At 40.8% G+C, this 19,408-nt stretch overlaps 1 protein-coding gene across 1 annotated transcript in view; it reads right to left on the reverse strand.

The window, feature by feature from the left end:
• LOC103745804 (PH and SEC7 domain-containing protein 3) overlaps window positions 1-7,614 on the reverse strand; it is a 143,940-nt gene extending 136,326 nt beyond the window's left edge. The window contains exon 1 of the mRNA XM_008847809.2: window positions 7,295-7,614. Within this exon, the coding sequence (XP_008846031.1) occupies window positions 7,295-7,453 (159 nt within the window). The 5' untranslated portion in view covers window positions 7,454-7,614. The remainder of the gene's footprint in view (window positions 1-7,294) is intronic.
• Between the last annotated feature and the right edge of the window lie 11,794 nt (window positions 7,615-19,408).

Here is a 19,408-nt window from a genome sequence, read left to right on the forward strand (position 1 = left end):
CCTGCTTCCATCACCCACACAGCTGTTGTCCCTTACCATCTTTCTGGAGACTCCCCCTGTCTCTAGGCTTTTGAGTTTCCTGTTTACTGGATACTATGGCTTCTCTGTTTACTTCTGAGAAGAAACACCTGGGGCAGGAGAGGGCAGAGATTCCTTCTGTGAAATGCTTAGACACTTCCCTTTTCCACATGGGGATTTCACCACAAGCCTCAAATAAGGCTGAACTATATCCAAAGCCTTTGGGTAAATGGCACAGTAGAGTAGAAAACAGTAGGAAGAGGGAGAGTCACTGGCCATTCTTGATAGGAGAGGGCCTCGAGGATCCAATTGCTAATGTTAGAGCCTTTAGGAAGGAGATCCTCTGGTTTGGCCTGCTACCCTCAGGGGCGGCCAGTAGCCTCAAGCTCCCACCTCGGCTGTGTTCTGTGGGGCAGATGGGTCCATTGCAGCTTTCCCTGTTTGCAGGCTGCAGGTACCTGGGTTACAGCGTTTTCAGTTAACTAAACATTAGCAAGGCTATGTACTTTTCAGCTTTCGAATGTTCTTGACCTCTTTGGGACATCCTCTCATTGGGTGTGTCCTTGAAAAGCTATGAATTCCACCATAAAAATTTCAGTGGTTTATTTGAGGGGACAAAAACAAAAACTTATTCCTATAAATGATTTTAAAAAATATTTTATTTATTACTTTTATGTGTATGAGTGTAATTGCCTACACATGTGTAAGTGCACCCCTGTCCTGCAATCCCCAAGGAGGTAAGACGGAGGCTTGGATTCCTTTGGAACTGGAATTATGGATGGTTGTTAGCTGCTATGTGGGCACTGGGAAGGAACCTGGGTCTTCTGCAAGAGTAGCCAGTGCTCTTAACTGCTGAGCCATCTCTCCTGCCCCCTCAAACTAGTTTAAAGAATGAGCTCTGGGCTGAATATAAATACATTTCATTATGGTTTAAAAGATCATAGCAGGGGGTTGATGAGGCATGAGAAAGTCCCTTAAAACACTGCCCAATCATAAAAGTATTTTAGGGAGACTTTCTGTTTATTTAATCTGTTTTTAAGAAAAGTGGACTGGGTAAGAGCAGTGTTATGAATCAGCATGAGCACTTTGACATTTTATCTTTTATCCCTCTTGTGACAGTAAACAACTGTTTCTTGCAGGGAATGGTGACACATACGCCTATAACCCTAGTATACAGGAGGCTGAAGCAGAAAGGTCAAGAGTTAGAAGCTAGACAGAGCTACGCAGGAATATCCTGTCCCAATAATTAATTAATTAACATAAGAGTTGTTTTTCTCAAAACATTTTCTTCTACCTGGACACCTGTTAGCCCAGTTAGCTAGGACTCCAATGCATCAGGTTCGCTTATGCTGGAAGATTCTAGAAGATAATTGTAATATAACATGCAGCAGGGACAAATTTCTTTGTCATCAGCTGCTGGGCACCAGGATTTGGAGGTCTTACTGCTTACTGTGCACTCCTTACTGCACTGTGGTACTCCTGGTGGATCTGTGCTATAGAGTTGAAGCTGACTCCAGTTCATTACACCTGAGTGCAGGAAGAGGCAACTGCCTGCAATAGCTGTATAATAATAGTTGACTTACTGAACTCAGCAAGCACCTGGCTCACCAGACCTGAATCTGGCAATGAGTCTACTGCTGCTTCCAATGCTACCTATGAGTGGTATTCCACATGCAAAAACTTAAGTGGGAGCTACAACCAACAGCATATCACGTGAAGAACTAGACTAGGAAAAGAGGGCCCTAGTCAGTAATTTTAATAAAAGTTTTGACATGAAGCACGCCAAAGATCCTGTCATACATTTTCTTTTTCCTTTTTCTTCCCTTTGAGTCTGACAAAGGTAGTAACACCTGACAAGTTCTGCTGCCTGAACTGACTGAAATTTCTTTTTCCAGTGCCTAAACGCTGCGCAGAGTTCTCAAACTCCTGTTTGAGCGTAACTTCTCCCTAGAGTCCACTAGCAGCGACAACAGAGCAAGAGCACAGGTTGGCTTCAGAGCATTTTCGAGATACTTGAACAGAACAAAAAACGCCACATGCTTTTCTCAGGTGCGAATGGATCAACCCATGACGCTGGAGGACCTGTTTTTAATTAAGTCCAAAAGTTAGCTGGTGTTACACAATCAGGAGCATAGTTTGTAAAACACTTGCTCCTAAATAGTTATTTGTATATCCTGGGGGTAAAAAGATATTACTTTACATTGAAAGTATGTGCAGCATCTGAGAACTCAGAGCAACAAGCTAGATAACTGGGGGGTGAGTAAGAGATGAGGTGGAACCCAAGTAAAATACCCAACAACCAAACCTAGGCCCGTTGCTCGCTCTGGGAACTCAAAAATAAAACCAGAGGCAGAAAAAAAGCTTTTGTTTTGTGTCAAGTCTGACGTCAGTCCTTAGATAGATGCATAGCTATTGATAATGAGAGCCAGTGGAAGTAGCTTCTAGAAGGGGCCAGGTCTCTTTATAAGGTCTCCCCTGGGCAAAAATCACATTAAGATATCAGGATGTAGTGGTGTGACAGAATCACAGCTATATCAAAAACATACTAGAACTCAAGAAGTGTGATGTAAAGATAGTAGAGTCACCGTAATAAAAATAGTTCTTTGAACATAAGATTGTCTTCGTCTCTGCATGGTCAGATTTACTTTGTAAAATACACCTCCTCCCCTGATTCTTTCACAATGCCAGGGCTTTAACTAGTGCCTGGATGTTCTGGAAACTGTTATAATACCCAGTCTCTTGTCTCTCCAAAAGCTTTCAACTAACAGATGGATTTGTGGGGTCAAAAGATGTTCTGCTTCAACTTCAGGATTTAAATCTAAAAACCATAACTACATTGGCAAGAATATTTTCAATGGAGAAAATATTTCCTCCATATTACATGAGACATACATTTTTAAATAGGCAGACGTCAATGACCTATTTGACCAGAATCTCTTTCCCATGCTCAACCACCTTTTGTCTAAAGAAAAATGATAGGATGTGGGGTGGGGGGTAGGGAAAACAAACCATTTAAGAAAAGTCTGCAAGGGCTCCCAGTAAAACTTCAGGTTGAAAAGGGCCATTGTAAGGATTTCTTCAGGTTCCTTTGTGTGTAGCTTTGACTCACAGGGGGAGAAATGATTAGCATTTACCTAACAATGCTAAAGAAAACGCAAGAAAGGGCTTTGCAGAATGGGGAGAATGGAGCTAATGGGGCCTTTCATTAAAACTGCAGCAGGTTCTACAATGTGGTGAACTAGGCATTCCCAAAGCAGTTTCTGAGCAAAGCAAGCACTTCCCTTTCTTTCACACGTCTGTGGTTAACGTCTCCTGGAACTGAGATTTAGTAACACTACTATACAACTCAACCTTTCTCAAATCTGGTTTGGTCCTTTGGTTTCTTTTCACAAAAAAAGAGTAAGTACATCAAAATTACCGTATTTACCTATACTGTTCAGAAGAAAGATATTTCATCAACTCTTGCAATTTATGGGTCAAGGGACAAGTGACTTGGGAGAGGTATACACAGCTAATGAATGAGCACATCCACCTAGGCAGCGGATGGCCAGTGTTTACACCATGGACCACCCAACCTACCAAGCATCTTAAGGGAAGTTTCTAAAGTTCCTACTGTCACATAAATTGATATTTTTCTGCATTATCAAATAACATGTTTAAACAGTTCATTTGAAGTCACACAGTCACTAGTGAGAGAACTCTTAGGATAATTTGTTCTATTACTCCTCAACAAAATGCCTCAAGGATTCAACTATGTTGAATGATATGCTATTATCGCTCTCAGGAACGGCATAAAGAGACATCATCCTCAGGCTGAGATTTCCCCCATGCAGTTTGTTAAGAGATGGAGGCAGGAAAAAAAAAAGTCATTTCACAGATTCATAATCTGAGTCTTATATTAAAAACTTAGAAGAGAAAAGTAATTTATAACTGAAATATAGCTTGATTCTGAGGAGATAGGGAGAACAGAAGGCATAAATCTGCATGTTCTGGGTTGAAGATGTAGCTCGGTGGTAGAGTTAATTGCCAATGTGTAAAGCCCAGAGTTCGATCCCTAACACCATGAAAATATATGAAAGAATAGCTGAATAAAGGAAGAAATTAATAAAATTTAAAAATCAATCTTTTTCCTGCACATTGCAAATTGATTTCAAATTGCTACTTCTGTCTTAACACACATCATGGAGTTGACCTGACGCAGGAAGGTCTGCACTGCCCCCTCATGGCCAGGAGGCTCATTGGCAACTCTTCGAGTACCAATAAAAAGACAGATGGTTGAAGGCAAAGTTAGGCTCAATTAAGACCTTCTGATGATGGGTGCTAGTCTCTACAAAATGAATAGTACTCTCTTGAAAACATTAACAGCCCTGCCCTGAACATTTTATCTGCTTCAGAATTTGATATTTGTTTACAATATATCCAGGAAAAGGCAAAGTCATTTTCTCCAGAGGGAAAAAGAAGATTTAGTTACTTTAAGGAAAATGAAAAAGAGTCCACACAGAAGAGTAATTTCTAAAGAAGGTAGCCTATAGAAACTGCGTTTTGGAGAGTATAAACCATCTGCCTCAGACTATGAGAGCGCAAGACACAAAGGATTAGAACAGTCCATTCAATTTTCTTCACAAGAACTTCTGAGATAGTTTACTCAAGTTTAAGGCAATAAGTATTTAATACTTTCAGAAATCATTTAACACTTCCTTCAAATAAAGAACAAAAGACATAGCAGATGAAAAGTGAGGCCTACAAATGAGCTGGGGTTTTTAACAAAACACAAGTTTTATGGCCAATAAAATAGAAGTTAAACATGAAAGACAAAGGTTTTCAAAGAATACAAAACATTATAATTCAAATTCCTGAAGAGAAGAAACTATACTTGTTCTAGAAAGAAAGAGCCTGGCAGAGAGAGAGAGAGGAGAGAGAGAGAGAGAGAGAGAGAGAGAGAGAGTGCGAGATGGAAATGAAGAATGAGAAGTAAATCCTCCAAGCATATCCTGAGTTAATTAATGATATCTTACTATTGTCTTTTATGGAGGAAGGAGCGGTATGATGGGATGGAAGGAGTAATATTTCTTATCCTCTAAGACGAATTTCAGTTTTTCTGAAGAGTCAGATAAAGATGTGCTATTTTACACGACTAGCAGGAAAATGAAACACTGATTTGCTTTTAAGTACAAAAAATGTACTCCTAGATACAAGTCAGTTGATGAGTTTTCTAATTATTAACACTTGGATAAAGTATATGCAGTGTAGGAGAGAACACAAGTTACCATGTATTTACGCATATCCAGAACAGAATTCCGTTCGAAAGTTTAGGGTACAAACCTAGGTTATTCAGCTTCATTTAGGGATCCAAAATTACTAATGAGTGATAAAATAATCTAATTTACAATTCTAATACACACACACAGACTCACACACAAATATATATGGAGAGAGGGAGAGACAGAGACAAATACCAAGAGCTTAGATATAGTCTTGAATAAACATCTCAGAACTCAAGAGACCATATAGTATCTCAAATATACTTTAAAAAAATATGACTATAATCTCCAAATATCACATGGTGACCTCTTGACTGTAGTCCTATCAGGGACTTTTATAGTCTTGGTAACTTGCAAGGTTTGCAATATCCCATAAGTGCATAGATGCCTATCAAACAGGAGTGGCTATAACTGTGTGATATATAGAGAAGATGGTAGAGAATTTGCTCATTTGGCATGTCAGCTTCTAATATGCAGCATATGACCCCAATTGTGAGCAAATGACTAGCACCAGGATCGGCATTTGGGCTGCAAAAGCATTCATAATGATGATCCCTTACTTCCGAATACAAGCTATAGGATCCCATTGCTGCTCTTTGTAGAAGTCAATTTTATAACCATGCTGGCCGCCACATACATTCCTCTACATTCGTATTTAACACTCAAATAAACCTTTGGGGTCTGTGTCACAGGGGTCTGCAGACATCATGCCAGGGAGGTCGGTCTCAGAGCAGTTGCAGTAGGGACCATTCTGGCCACATTCAAAGACTGTCAAAAGGTATATGCTTGTTCCCAAATCTAAGGCCAAAAATTACTGAGAAAGAAAAAGCCACCTCTGAAGCTTCTTACTGGAGCCAGAATAGATTGTTATTAACTGATGGGGTTAGAGTCTTGTGTGTCATAATGTAAGATGACAGATGCAGAGCGAACATATTTCTTAAAGTCACATCAAGGTATTCTGCTATCCCTCCCCTGTCATATTTTGAGAGGAACTTGTTATAACCAAAGTCTTTCAATAATGTAAGGACACTGAAGGAAGGGGCTGTGAGGGGGCAGGAGAGGAGGGCACTGGTACAAGGTGGGAGGGTGTAGACCCGATGTCGCTCTCAGAAGGTCTGGAAAGAGGCCATGTGAAGGCTGAAATGACACTGAGATCCACCTCCTGAAGCTTTCCCTGCATGTCTCCAAGCCTATGAATCTTGTCATAATCAGCCACATCTCCAGTCCCAGAGTTCTGTGATCCTATGATTCCATCATTCCATTTTTAAACCTGTGGAGTGGGAGTGTTTCTGAGTACCCTGCTCACACAGATGGTGGTGGGAAGAATCTCAAGAATATGTTGCATGTAGTAAATGCCCACTTCACTACGTAATCACTCCCTTCCCATTCCACAGGAACCAAGATATTATCTCAAACACAGTCACCAAACATCAGGGCTTTAATGGTAGCAAGGCATCAGCACACACATGTGTGAAGAACACAAAAGAAGACATTTCTCCCAGTTACACACACCTGGGGATGAACATGATAGCTTAACAGATCACTTTTGAAACCAGCTCCATAGACTGAGGGAAAGGGAGACACCAGAGAAAGGAAGAAAAAAAATCAACTCAATGAAAGATAAAATCACACAAGATATAAGATACTGCTACATTCTTGCTGTTCTAAAAATACACTGCACTGAAAAGCCATTTGTCAAGGCAACCTTTCAGAGACTAAAACAAGGCCAATGTGCCAACCACCACATTGATTCCACAATCATCTCAGTCTGAATATTGCCTCGGTCCTCCTCTTCCACAAACTGGCCCTGTTAAAACTGCCCCACAACACAGTGATCCCTGCAGCTGGAGTTAAGGTATCATGCCTCACCCCAATCTCACCTGATTATCTTAGAGACATTTTATGCTCCCTGTTACTTTCTCAGCCTGTCACTGCACACGAGATGCTGAAACTGCATCGTATCCTGTTATCCCACTATACAATTGTCAATAATGTTCAGCACAGCATTTCTTTACCTTGGTCTCCTTAGCAGAAAACTCTGAGGAGTTGGAAATTTTCATAGACTTTGACCGGTGGGACTGCCTCCGAATAGAATCCTCCCGGGAGTATTTCACAGAACCTGAGGTCCTTACCCGGACCTTGCTGGTACTCTGAACACTATTCACGCCAATCATTTTGAAGGTCTACTAGGGAAGAGATCTGGAGAAATAAAAAGGCACTTTCCACCCGTTACAAGGCTCTAATGTTGAAGGAACTCTGCCCGTTGTACTCCAGCGGCCCCAAGCAGCTCCTGAGCAGCTCTGTGATCCGCCTTAGCTCAGGACGTGCGAGGCTCCCTCCCCCAGCATCTTCAACTACCCTGTTTGCAGCCAGTCTGATTGTTCCAGGCATGCTCACGTCACTGGCTGCGAAGAGGAAAAAAAAAAAAAAAAAGGAAGCCCACCCCTGCTACTCTGCTCTCTTACACACACACACACACACACACACACCATATTCACACTGGAACAAATGGCAATTGGCCAGGCAAGCAATTCATTAACATTCCAAATAGCAACACCACTTCTCTTGTGATATCTGCAGTAAGTTCATTACTGTCAACAACAAAAAAGATACCACAAATAAAAGTCGCAAGTAATCTGCAAGGCACCACATGGGGTGGGAACGGATGGAGCTACATTTCTAAAAGGGGAAAAGAAATACAGATGGATGTCAACAGGCTCAGTCACTGACAGGCTAGTGACAGGATGGTAGCCACAATCTTGGTGATCAATAATTTTCCTTTCTTCCCCGTTTCAAGTCACATACCGTTTATAATAGCACTTTAAATTGCATTGGAATTAAATGTCTCCTATGATCTTAGATTACTACAGCTAGATATTTAGGCAGAAATGGCAAACTTGCTCAGCAATGCAGAAGATGTTTGCTATCAAACTGAAAAGCTAAAAAAAAAAAAAGTTAAGGGGTTAGCACATAGCAACTTTAAATATGCTTGGCGTAAGATCAATAAAGGCAATCCAGATCAATAGGGAGCTTTTCCAATGCTCTTTGCATATGGGAGCATACCACCTTCTGAACAAGAATTACAAGTTGGGCACTATTAGAAAACAATCATTTTAGTTCTGACTACTTTTGAACATAATACTCAATAATAAAAGGTAAATGATTTATATAATCTGAGGAAAAGCCTTATCCAGCCATGAACCAAGTGAGCTACAATAATGCCTAGCCTGGCAAGATATGCCCACCGGTGCAATAATGACAGGAGTGCTCTGGGAGAACCAACCACCATCTGACTGGATTTAAAGTCTACTTCCCAAGATGAGGCCCATATCTGGCACTATTATTAGGGCAAAGAACTTGTGGCTAGACAAGTCACAGGCCATAGGGGAGAACTTACTACTGTTATTCTGCTAAACAGACATCGTAGTAAACTGACTGGTAATGACTTATTGTTACACTCATAAATGAGTGCATCTCTGAACTCTCACCAGAGAAGCTTCTTCTTGCAGCAGATGATAATTAATACAGAGACACACAGCTGGTCAACATGCAGAGAATATGAGATTGTGCAGTGCTCAGCCCTAAATGGACACCTACATCATACGTTCACCTCTGAAGGCTCAGGGATCATTGCAGAGGGGAGTGGAAAGATAAGATCCAAAGGTGGCAAATGAATACAAAGAATCCTTGTTGTCTGGACACAACAGGTCATTTGTACATATTAAATCACAACACTTGTGACAGCATGTACAAGACCTGTGCAAGCCCAAGCCAAACAAACCCAGCATGGAGGGGAGGTGGGCCAGCCCTAGCTGAGGCTCTATCAGCAATTGATGGCTGCTGGGAAAGGGAAAGACAGTTTTCCTTAAGTGTGTAACACCTGGTAGATTGATCGGACTCCATGGGATGGACCCATAACCTAGAGCATTTGGGGAACACAAATTAGACTCATTGGGCCTTTTAAAAAAGAGAAATAATAATAGAGTACACAAGTCAGAGGGAGGGGATGAGGATTGAAGGGTCTGAATACGGTCAAAATACACTGTATGAAGTTCTCAAAGAACCAATAAAAATATTACAAACAATATTTCAGATTGTAACACCTGACTTGTCTGGCATCCCTGAGGTAGAGGGTCAGTGACATAAAAGCAGTCTCCCAGAAAAAAGGTGGTTTTGATATTAATATAAATAAAACCTAAAAGTTGTTTGTAAAAACTATGCTGAGAAGAAAGTGCTTCCTTGGTCCTCCACAATCCTCAAACTTGACTTCCCTCTCATGATTCAGGATTGCAAATTTTATACACTATCTAACCAAATATGGATGCTTTCTGCTGTTACTTGAGGTATTTGGACATCCCCTGTCAGCAGGCCAGGTAACAGAACAGCTGCACTGTCTCCCTTGTCCTTGAAGCCTTGGGGCTTCAGTTAAGTGGAATTTAGTCTAAAATAATGATAGAAACTATGTGTGGGAAGATCTCTTCTGCCTTAGGGTTGCACTGAGTTCAGAGTCTATGAATCATTCCATCTTCCTTGAGGTACACTTTCCTCTTTTCAAGTAGTGACTGGGAATACGATGACCTTGTACTTTATGGGGCACATTCCAAAGATGTAGATGTACTGCAACGGTAGAGTAAAGCTAATCATTTAGAATACATGCAATTCTAGCTGACGCATATGATGATTCTTTAGGTGAGTGTATCTAAGCAATGTAAACCTGAGGTGGAACCACATCCAAGCAGATTTCAAATAGTCCTATGTAAAGAAGCCGACAGCCTCCCCAGTGTGGGGCAAAATAGACAGCACCAGCCATCATATCCTTTGGATATTTGGCAGTTACTACAGGAGAAATCAGAATATGTCTCGTGAAGAGATTAACATTCTTTTTCTCTACCAGAATGATTACTTAGAAAGAGAAAATCTACATCCCACAATATGATATCTAGCTTCATTTCTAGAATGTATAGATGAAATGTATTATTTTTGCATGATTATCATCCAACTGGCATTAGCCCTGGAAGCCATTACTAATAACTACTTGCTTCTGTGCAATACCTAAAACTTTAGAGAAGTAGCCTTGTGCCTTATTTTAAGCCTCATGCTGACAAATCCATCAGGTGGCCTGAGGTGGCATCACAATCCCCCTGTACAGATGGGATGACCAGTTTAGGATGCTGTGACACTGCCAGATCAAGCTCCATGTCATGATATATGACAGAGTACCATCTCCCCACTACAGCTTCTGCAGCCAGGCTTTCTACCAACCAGAGGGAAAAGCCTTCATCCATCCCTGCCCTGTGTTCTCTGCTCCAGAATACATACTTGTATTTGGATGGTGATGAGAACTGCTGGAGTGGCTGTCAGAGTCTAAGAACTAATAGCAAAAGGTATTTCCAACCTCTTAAGCATGTTCTTAAGAGAAACCTGAGAAGCAATAAAACTGGATCTCAAGGGTCATGGTGCTCTGATCTCATCTGACCTAAATGCCATCCCTACCACTGCCTAATATTACTATCGCATTCAATCAGATCCATCTCCTTATGCCACACTAATGCCCTGGACTGTAGATTCCATACAGCTTGTGCATGGAACATGGCCTTGCATCCTTTCTGAACCTTTTTCAATGATTCCCCCTACTTGCTGTCCTCCTGCTTCTTCTACCCCTCTACTGTCCCTGTAGCTGCCTTCTCATCATTCAAGAGTCAGCCCAAGTGGCAATCTTTCAAAGGGCCACCCTCCCTAAAGTGCCCTTCATTTCCACACTAATCACTCTCCATCTTAACCCCCACCACATGCTTGTCTTCAGGACACTTATTTTGTCTAAACTCATATGCATCTCAGAGCCCATATCAGCAACTGGTAGAGAGCAGCTCAGTGACTCCATATGGAATAAGCAAACTACTTAAACATAAAACACATCTGCTTATCTCCCATCCCAATGGTGTCAGCATGCACAAGGCCCATGCAAACTCAAACAGACAAAAACCTAGCAAAGAACTGGGGGAATGAAGAGCAGACCCCAATCTTAGCTGAAGAAATATTGGCAACTGGGTGAGGAAGAGCTGATCTTCCTAAAGCGAGGGACTCTAGATAGAATGCCTAGACCTCAGTAGATGAACCTGTACTGAGGAACATTTGGAGACACTAACTTAACACAATAGGCCTTAACATAAATGACAGAATGTATGAATGGGGGGGGGGCTATGGGAGGGTGCCAGTGAGGAAGGTGGTATAAAGATGATTAAGATTTATTGAGATGTCCTGTACGAAATACACAAAAAAGTCAATAAAAAAACACGTCTGCTTATGCAATTTCATGCCATTAAACGCTCTGAAAAAAAAATGAGTATAGTAAATAACAATGAATTTTTATTTTATTTTGCTTTTGCTCAGAAGAAAAACATGTAATTGAAGTCTTCTCCCCAAACTGGTTGCTTAGTCTTTCTACTCAGAAATAAGAACTAATACCAGTTTTGTATGTACTCTTCCATAGTAAAAACATACATACCGGATATATACAAATCCATTTCCTTATGAGCAATAAAGGGAAAAATAGATACTCTAGCTGTTTTTCTTAATCACATGTAAAGCTGTGTCATTCATCAATAACTGCTTATTTTATTATATGAATGTACTATGCTTTATCAGTCATATTATTGGACACTTTATTTACTGTCTTTTTACTGCAATAGATAATGGTGCAGTAAATATGTCTACACTATGTCATAACTAAACAAAACACTTTTCCAATTGTTTTCTGAACCAGCTGTATTGTCAGGTGGTGGAGACATAAAGCACTCACACAACTGTGCCCCTAAATTTGAACCACTCTCATTTAGTTGAAATGGTGGGTGGGAAAAACAGGAAATGCTATCACAACGTACTGACAAAGGTAAATACCCTGGGTATCAATGTACTGAAAGACTTGCAGACCCATCATGAGATAGCTGGGAGAAAAATAATGTTCCTTGGCAGATGCTTCCTTCATTTCTGAGACAATCTCATGGAACACTACTGGTAAAAACAAAACAAAACAAGAGCAACGATGACAACAACAACAACAAAAAACCCAGTCAACCAAATAAACAAGGGAAAAGCTAAGGACTCAGTTATGAACACTGGAGAGAAGACAGTGGAGGTGTACCATGCGTACCAGTCATCCAGAGGCTTAGAAGGGATGGCGAGGTGAGAGGAGTCTGGGGAGATATAGGAGCCCAGCTTCCCTTGATATCAGAGCAGAATGGAGGTTTTAACAATCCCCTAATCCGAATGGCCCGCGAGGCTTTCCCCAGGCTACTCATAATTACACTGGACTGAGACAGAGCAAAATGACCAGATGCTGAGCTGGGTGAGGGTAGGTGCTGGCTGAGATTTCTCTGTCACATGGACCAGCATCTTCAGGAGGATGCTGCTGCTTCCATAAATATGTTAATAAATAATTTTCCAGGCTAGTCCTTTGTACTCAAACTTTCTATCAGGATGGAAAGAGGATTTACAAATAATCACCTCCAGCCTCTTCATTTTCTAAATGGAGATTCCCAAAGATTAAAAAAAAACTGAAGTGACTTTTTCAGGACCTAACCGTTAATTTAAATGTAACAGGGTTTCCTAATTTGTAATATAGAAGGGATTTGAGGTGCGGGAGGTTATTTGATTGTTCCTTACACTATTTGTTGTTTAAAAGGAAAACATCTCATGAAAAAACGTCTTTCCAGACTTCAAAAAGCTTGAAATGATTGTCTGGAAGTGGAAAAGTGGATGCTGAGGGACAAACGCCAGAAATGAAACGGAGACGACCACCCATGTAACAATTATAGAAGAGACACCTGAAAGCTCAACTCTGCAGTTGTTTAGAACCCAGTCTTAAGAGTCCAAAAAACATGCCAGCTTCTGGGTCTCTGGTATGGCAGGGGTGAGGCCTGAACCCTTCTGTGCTCTGGATGTTCCTCCTTTCCACAGAGACTAACATCACCAAAGTAGTTACCCTTCTAAGTGACTCTAGGCAGGTTGACCAGGCTCCACTGGATGAACTCATACCAAGGGACGCCCTGGTGTCTGAGGATACAAACTTGACTCAATAGGCCTTAACATATATGACTGAATGCATGAAATCCAATGGGGGAGCCTATGGAGAGGGTAGAGAGGGGAGGGGTTATAACTACGATTAAGATGTGTGAAATGGGGGCTGGAGAGATGGCTCAGCAGTTAAGAACACTGACTGTTCTTGCAGAAGACCTGGGCTCGAATCCCAGATGCACATGGCAGCTAACAACTGTCCAAAACTCCAGTTCCAGGGGATCTGACAGCCTCTCTGTCCTCTGTGGGCATTGCACAACATGGGTGCACTTACCTACATGCAGGCAATACACTCATACACATAAAATAAAAATAATAAGATTTTTTAAAAAAGATATGCAAAATGCACAAAACTCAATAAAAATATACACTGAAAAAAGTAGAGGCTGGAGAGATGGCTCAGTGGTTAAGAACACTGGTTGTTCTTACAGAAGACCTGGGTTCGAATCCCAGCACCCACATGGCAGCTAACAACTGTCCTAACTCCAGTTCCAGGGGATCTGACAGCCTCTTCTGTCCTCCATGAGCATTGCACAACATGGGTGCACTTACCTACATGCAGGCAATACACGCATACACATAAAATAAAATTTAAAAAAAAGAAAAAAGTAGTTACCCTTCTAGAGAACAGAATGTACCAACAGAGTGATGAAACACCTATATAATAAATAACTTCACATTAAAGGCCAAACTAAATTAGGTAAAGAAAACTCATTATGTCATTTCTCTTGTCTTATTCCATCTGATATCTCATTAACCAGGAAAGTCATTTTGAATCCCAGAAACTGTAGCAGTCTAGCTTTTACCAGCACTCTATGCCCTACAACAAAACCTTGATACTCAAATGGTCCAGTCATAAGAGGTCTGGAATAGGCCCCTTTGCATTTGATATATGTATTAGAGTCTGTCCTGAACAATGCTGCCATGTGATACTAGTCTATCAATTTTACCATACCCTCATTTTCCAAAATAGGACTCAGGCAATTTCTCACAGAACAGTGACTTGGCCTGTATCGCTTGGCTACTGTTGTTCTCTCGCCCTGAAGCCTGCTGTGAAAGCGTTGTACATACATGACTTCACCCTTTACTCATCCCAAACACAGAAAAGTTTTGCCCTGCAGGGTAGCTACAGCTTTCTCTGATTCATAAGCAATTATTTGGAATGCAAACTAAAAACTAAAATGAAATCATCTTTAACAATCAATCACCCTATAGTAACTGGCAGTAGGAAATCAGAAAACCTATGATTTGTTCAACCTGTGAGGGTGTACAGCTTCACTCCACCCGTCCACAATCCTGACTGTAGCATCACATGCTTCCAGTTCCATCTGTTCTCCAAACATACAAAAGTAACAGGGTGGGGGAAATCCTTTAAATAGAACCTTCTTATATTTAAAATTAAATACATGATTGAGGGACAATAAAGACACTTCATAAGGCAAGAAGTTGCCCCAAACTTCAGAGAACGTTCTTCCCTACTAAATCAAGTCACTCGTGTTGTTTTATAACAGAGCCATACATTAGCTTTGCTAGTTCAGAGTATTAAGATGCATAAGGAAGCAGGCCTGCATCTTCCACGCAGCTCTGCATAACTGACACTGTCACAAGTAACTCAGGTCTCCGCCAACCATCACATGGTGAAGAACCTTGTCTCAGAATTACTAGGTTTTCTGGAGGGGGGAGAAAAACTAATATATTCTATACGCCAGAAATAGGATAGATTCTTGTTACAAGAAGGTACTCCTCTTTTCTCTGCTGCAAAAGAAATGCAGGATGCAAATACGGAAGTGCTATTTCTAAATCCCAAAGCTGTTCTTCCAGGTGAGTGAGCTAATAATTGTATACGGGGTAGTAGACACTGAGAAAATATTCTGTTCCAGAAGTTAATCCAATAAACCCAAGCATAATTACCTCTTTACACCATCAACTGTGAGTCAATAAACATTCCCCAAGTGCCTAATCCATGCCAGTCACAGTGTCTATGAGGAAACGAAATGATTAGAGACCTTGCCCTCATAATGCTTCATAGCAGAGATAAATTATATTTCTATGTAAGAAAGTGTCAATCAAAGTAAATAATTCTACTTGTATTTTCTCCTAATATACGATTCAAAAAGAAAACACAGCACTGTTTTTCTATATCATTTTCATTTATCAGAGATAAATGATTACCAATACTTCAAGATCCTTTAAGATTGTCAAGATACTCTTAAGATTACCAATACTTCAAAATCAATTCTTTGATTAGTATGCTTCAGAGTTTGGATCACTTATTAATTTCTAGCAGTCAATAATTTCGAGCTGTATTGGTTTCTTTTCTATTCCTAGTGATAAAACAACTTAAGGGAGAAAAGATTTATTCTGGCTCCTGCTCTAAGGGGATATGGTCCATGACGGCCGGGACGCCATGGATGCAGAAGCAGCTGTGATAGAGCGAGCATGCCAAGATCAGGAAGCAAAGAAATGAGAATCCTTGGCTTTCTTTTGCCTTTTTCATTCGTTCCTTGAGCCTAGGCCAGGGGATCGTGCCACCCACAGGCAGGGCAAACCTTTCCTCCTCAGTTACTCCTCTCTGGAAATACTGTAACATATCCAAAGGTATTTCTCAATAAATCCCTAGGCATTTCTAATTCAATCAAGCTGACAATGCAAACTAACCATCAGAAAGCCTTATTTAATTACACACACACAAACATACACACACACACACACACACACACACACACACACACACATAGTGGTTCCCACTTGATGCTATGAAGAGTAACTGTAATCTCTATAGTGCAAGTGACAAAGTATCTGTTTAATTCGGCTCAACATTTTCATTTACCTCATTTACTATTCCAGGCACTAGGAACAGAGTATTAAGCCAAATCAGGCAAAAATCCTGTTCCTATTGAGACAGACAATCAAAAAATTGATTAGCAAATAACCAGTCCTTCAAACAAACACAAATCTGTAACAGTGTCAATATTATGATGAAAAAGCAGACAGAACTCTGAAAGGATTGCAACCTGTCCTGGCCTTAAGGAAGATTAAGAAGAGTTCCCAGAGGAAATAATGAATGAGAAGGGACCTGGAGGATGAAGGAAGAGAATGAAGAGAAAGAAAGGGACCAGCGGGCATACAAAATACCTGGGGGGGAGAGGTGAAAAGTGAGTGCAAGTGACTGAGGACCAATGAGACCAGGAGGAGGAAGGGGCTGTGGGAGATAAGCTGGATCAAGGATGCTGAGAAGCTGTGAAATGGGTTTGCACAGGCAGTACTAGCACATCACTGGAATTCTGTATAACTTTTCTTTCTTCCCAGTAGCTGATGTGGATTCCTGTGCTGCATCAAAAGACTCTCCTCAACTTACTATAATGTGAATGACACAGACTGAAATCAAAGGTGTCTAGGGTCCAACTGTAGTCTATCTTAATGTAGAGTTAATTTGATCACTGTGAAGGTGTCTGGATCTACTTGACTCGCACCAACGCTACAGTAAGGAATGGTCAGAATGTGATAAAAGCAGCAAGGTCTGTTAGTCACAGAAGACCTAGAAAGTTGGTACTTTAGAGACAGTTTCGGTAACCAAGTCCTTGATTTTCAGTTTCAAAAGCACAATAAACCAAATTGCCTATATTGCATAGATGTTATTTTAACACCTCAATCAGTAAGGAGTCTCCAGAATCCCACTTAAAGACAAAGAATATAGAAGGTTGAGGGAAAAAATTCTATTTTTTTCCAAAGCTGTACTTTGGGGGATTCAGAAGTTCATTTCCAGAACAGAAGGTCTGGGTGAGAGTTTAGACCGGTACCGGTTTGTCCTCAAATACATTCCTGAAGGGTTTAGAAAAATCACGAAGCAGATTCAGAAGGTCAAAAGTCTGGTCCAGGTTCTACACATACATAAACTTCTCAAACTGGGCCAGACTTTATGAGGTTTAAGGGATACAGGGCAATTTCAAAGGCGTTTCCCCTAACCTGGTGACATTGTTTCTACCCTCCTCCTCATCTATGGCTCCCACAATATCTGTTGGGTTCCCATGGAACCAAGCCAGCTAGACATGTGCAATCTTGTATCAAACCATCAAAGCAAAACCAATAGATTTCTAGTTTAACATTAGGCTTTATCCAAATTTCAGTGTAGCTAAGAGCCTAACTGTGGCTTCCACAAGCTTAATAACATGCTTGGTAGCAGTTAAATTCATAAGCCAAACAGACCTGGGTTCATATCTTGGCTTGATCAGTGATTTGGGGAGAGTTAAATCCTCTAAATTTCACTAAGAAACAGGGGAAACATGACACATTGGAAATTTCCTGATGTTAGGCTACTCACTGAAAACATCTTCCTACTTTAGAGGAAACCCCTACCATGTCTCAGAGGGTGGGGTTGCAGACAATCCCTGTTCCTATAGGTTAACAGCAAGGGTATAAGCCCAGAGGAAAACCGTTATGGCTGTTGTGGCAACAGCAGCATCAGAATCACATACTGTGTATTTCTCAGAAAGGAATGTGGTATCTAGTCCTCTGCTGTCTGCCTTCCTTGGTTCAGGTCTGTGGTTTTCTCATTAGGATTCTTAAAGGAAAGCCTCCTCTCTGAATTCCCTGATGTTTCTTATGCCTTTATGTTATCAAAGATCTGTTTTCCTTTTCTTTTTTCTTTGTCCTTCCTTCCTTCATTCATTTATCTTGATAGCCAAGAATCCCAGTGGATGCCGATGACATGATACGGGATGATGAAGAAAGCAGAGATGGAGCACTTAGCACAGCACTGTGTGGGCAGGATATTTGAGGCAGGGGATAACAAGAGTGGACTTGGAATGCTCTGAAAGCTCTGCACATCTGGGGTCTGACTGCTCTTCTCCTCTAGTATCATCAAACAATGAAGCAACGATGGTACCTCAAACCAGGGTTTTGTTTCAGTAGCAATAAGATGACCCTGGTATCTATTTAAGCCCGGCCTCCCAACAGTAAATAAAAATCAACAAAACTTTCCTGTTCTCTGTGTCTTCACAGCCTATGCACCTTACTCTCTGACCCTCAGCCTTCCAGGACACCCACCTTACCTGCTACCAGCCTGAGACTTGCCGTACTGCAGGGGCAAACATTCTAGAGACCATGAATTAGTGAGGTTGCCCTTTCAGAAGAAAGCTTATTTTCTACTTCATACTTAGATCATATATTTATTCTGACAAATGACATGGTTTTTAAGCACAAGTTCTCATTCAAGGGATCCTTGAATTTGGCCAAATGCATAGGAGAAAATCATGGCATCCAAAAAGTAATATTCTTAGACATTAAGAAATATCTAATAAAACACTTTAATGTCAGAAGAAACCAGTAAATCCAAAGGAAAAGAGATGGAAAGAGAAAAACTAAGATAAACAGTACTGGAAGGGGCCTGAGTTAAGCTGTGATTCTCACATCCTTACATTTATTAAGAAGACCAAAAACCTCTAATGTCAAGAAAAAGCTTATTTTCAAAGACCAGCATCAATAAAAGACAGGAGCGAGCTAATATTAAACACTGTTGAGAGTAGGGGCTAGGTTAGCTAGCCGAAGCCTCACAAATAAAATTAACTTTTAATATCTTATGGAAGTTGCAGATGCAATTGTCATTGGTACCTGACAGTCTCAAATGAGCCCTGCAGACAGAAAGGGCAAGTGGGAGGTGAGAGGAGACACACTTTCCAAGGCTCCAGTCAGAGGTTATAAATAGAACTGGGTAAGGCATCAGACAGTATCCTCAGGAACTTGAGGAGGTTGCTCTCAGGGGCTCCCTTGGGTATCAAAGTCTGGAGGTGCGCAAGTCTGTTATGCAAGAGGGGAACATATGTAACTGTAACCTGAATATAGTCATCTGTATAAATCATCTCTGGATTACGTATAATAGCTAATACAATGAAATGTGATTTAAGTAGTTTTTATACTCTATTATATAGAGAGTAAAGCTAGAAAAAAGTCTGCACATACTCAATACCTCTACAGTTTTGTCCAGGTACTTTGTTACCAGTGGTTCATTGAATCTACAGACACGGAATCCATGGCTATCAAAACTTGACTGTATTTTA

Source organism: Nannospalax galili, unplaced genomic scaffold (assembly GCF_000622305.1).
Source record: "Nannospalax galili isolate Female #2095 unplaced genomic scaffold, S.galili_v1.0 scaffold283, whole genome shotgun sequence".
Lineage (NCBI taxonomy): Eukaryota > Metazoa > Chordata > Mammalia > Rodentia > Spalacidae > Nannospalax > Nannospalax galili.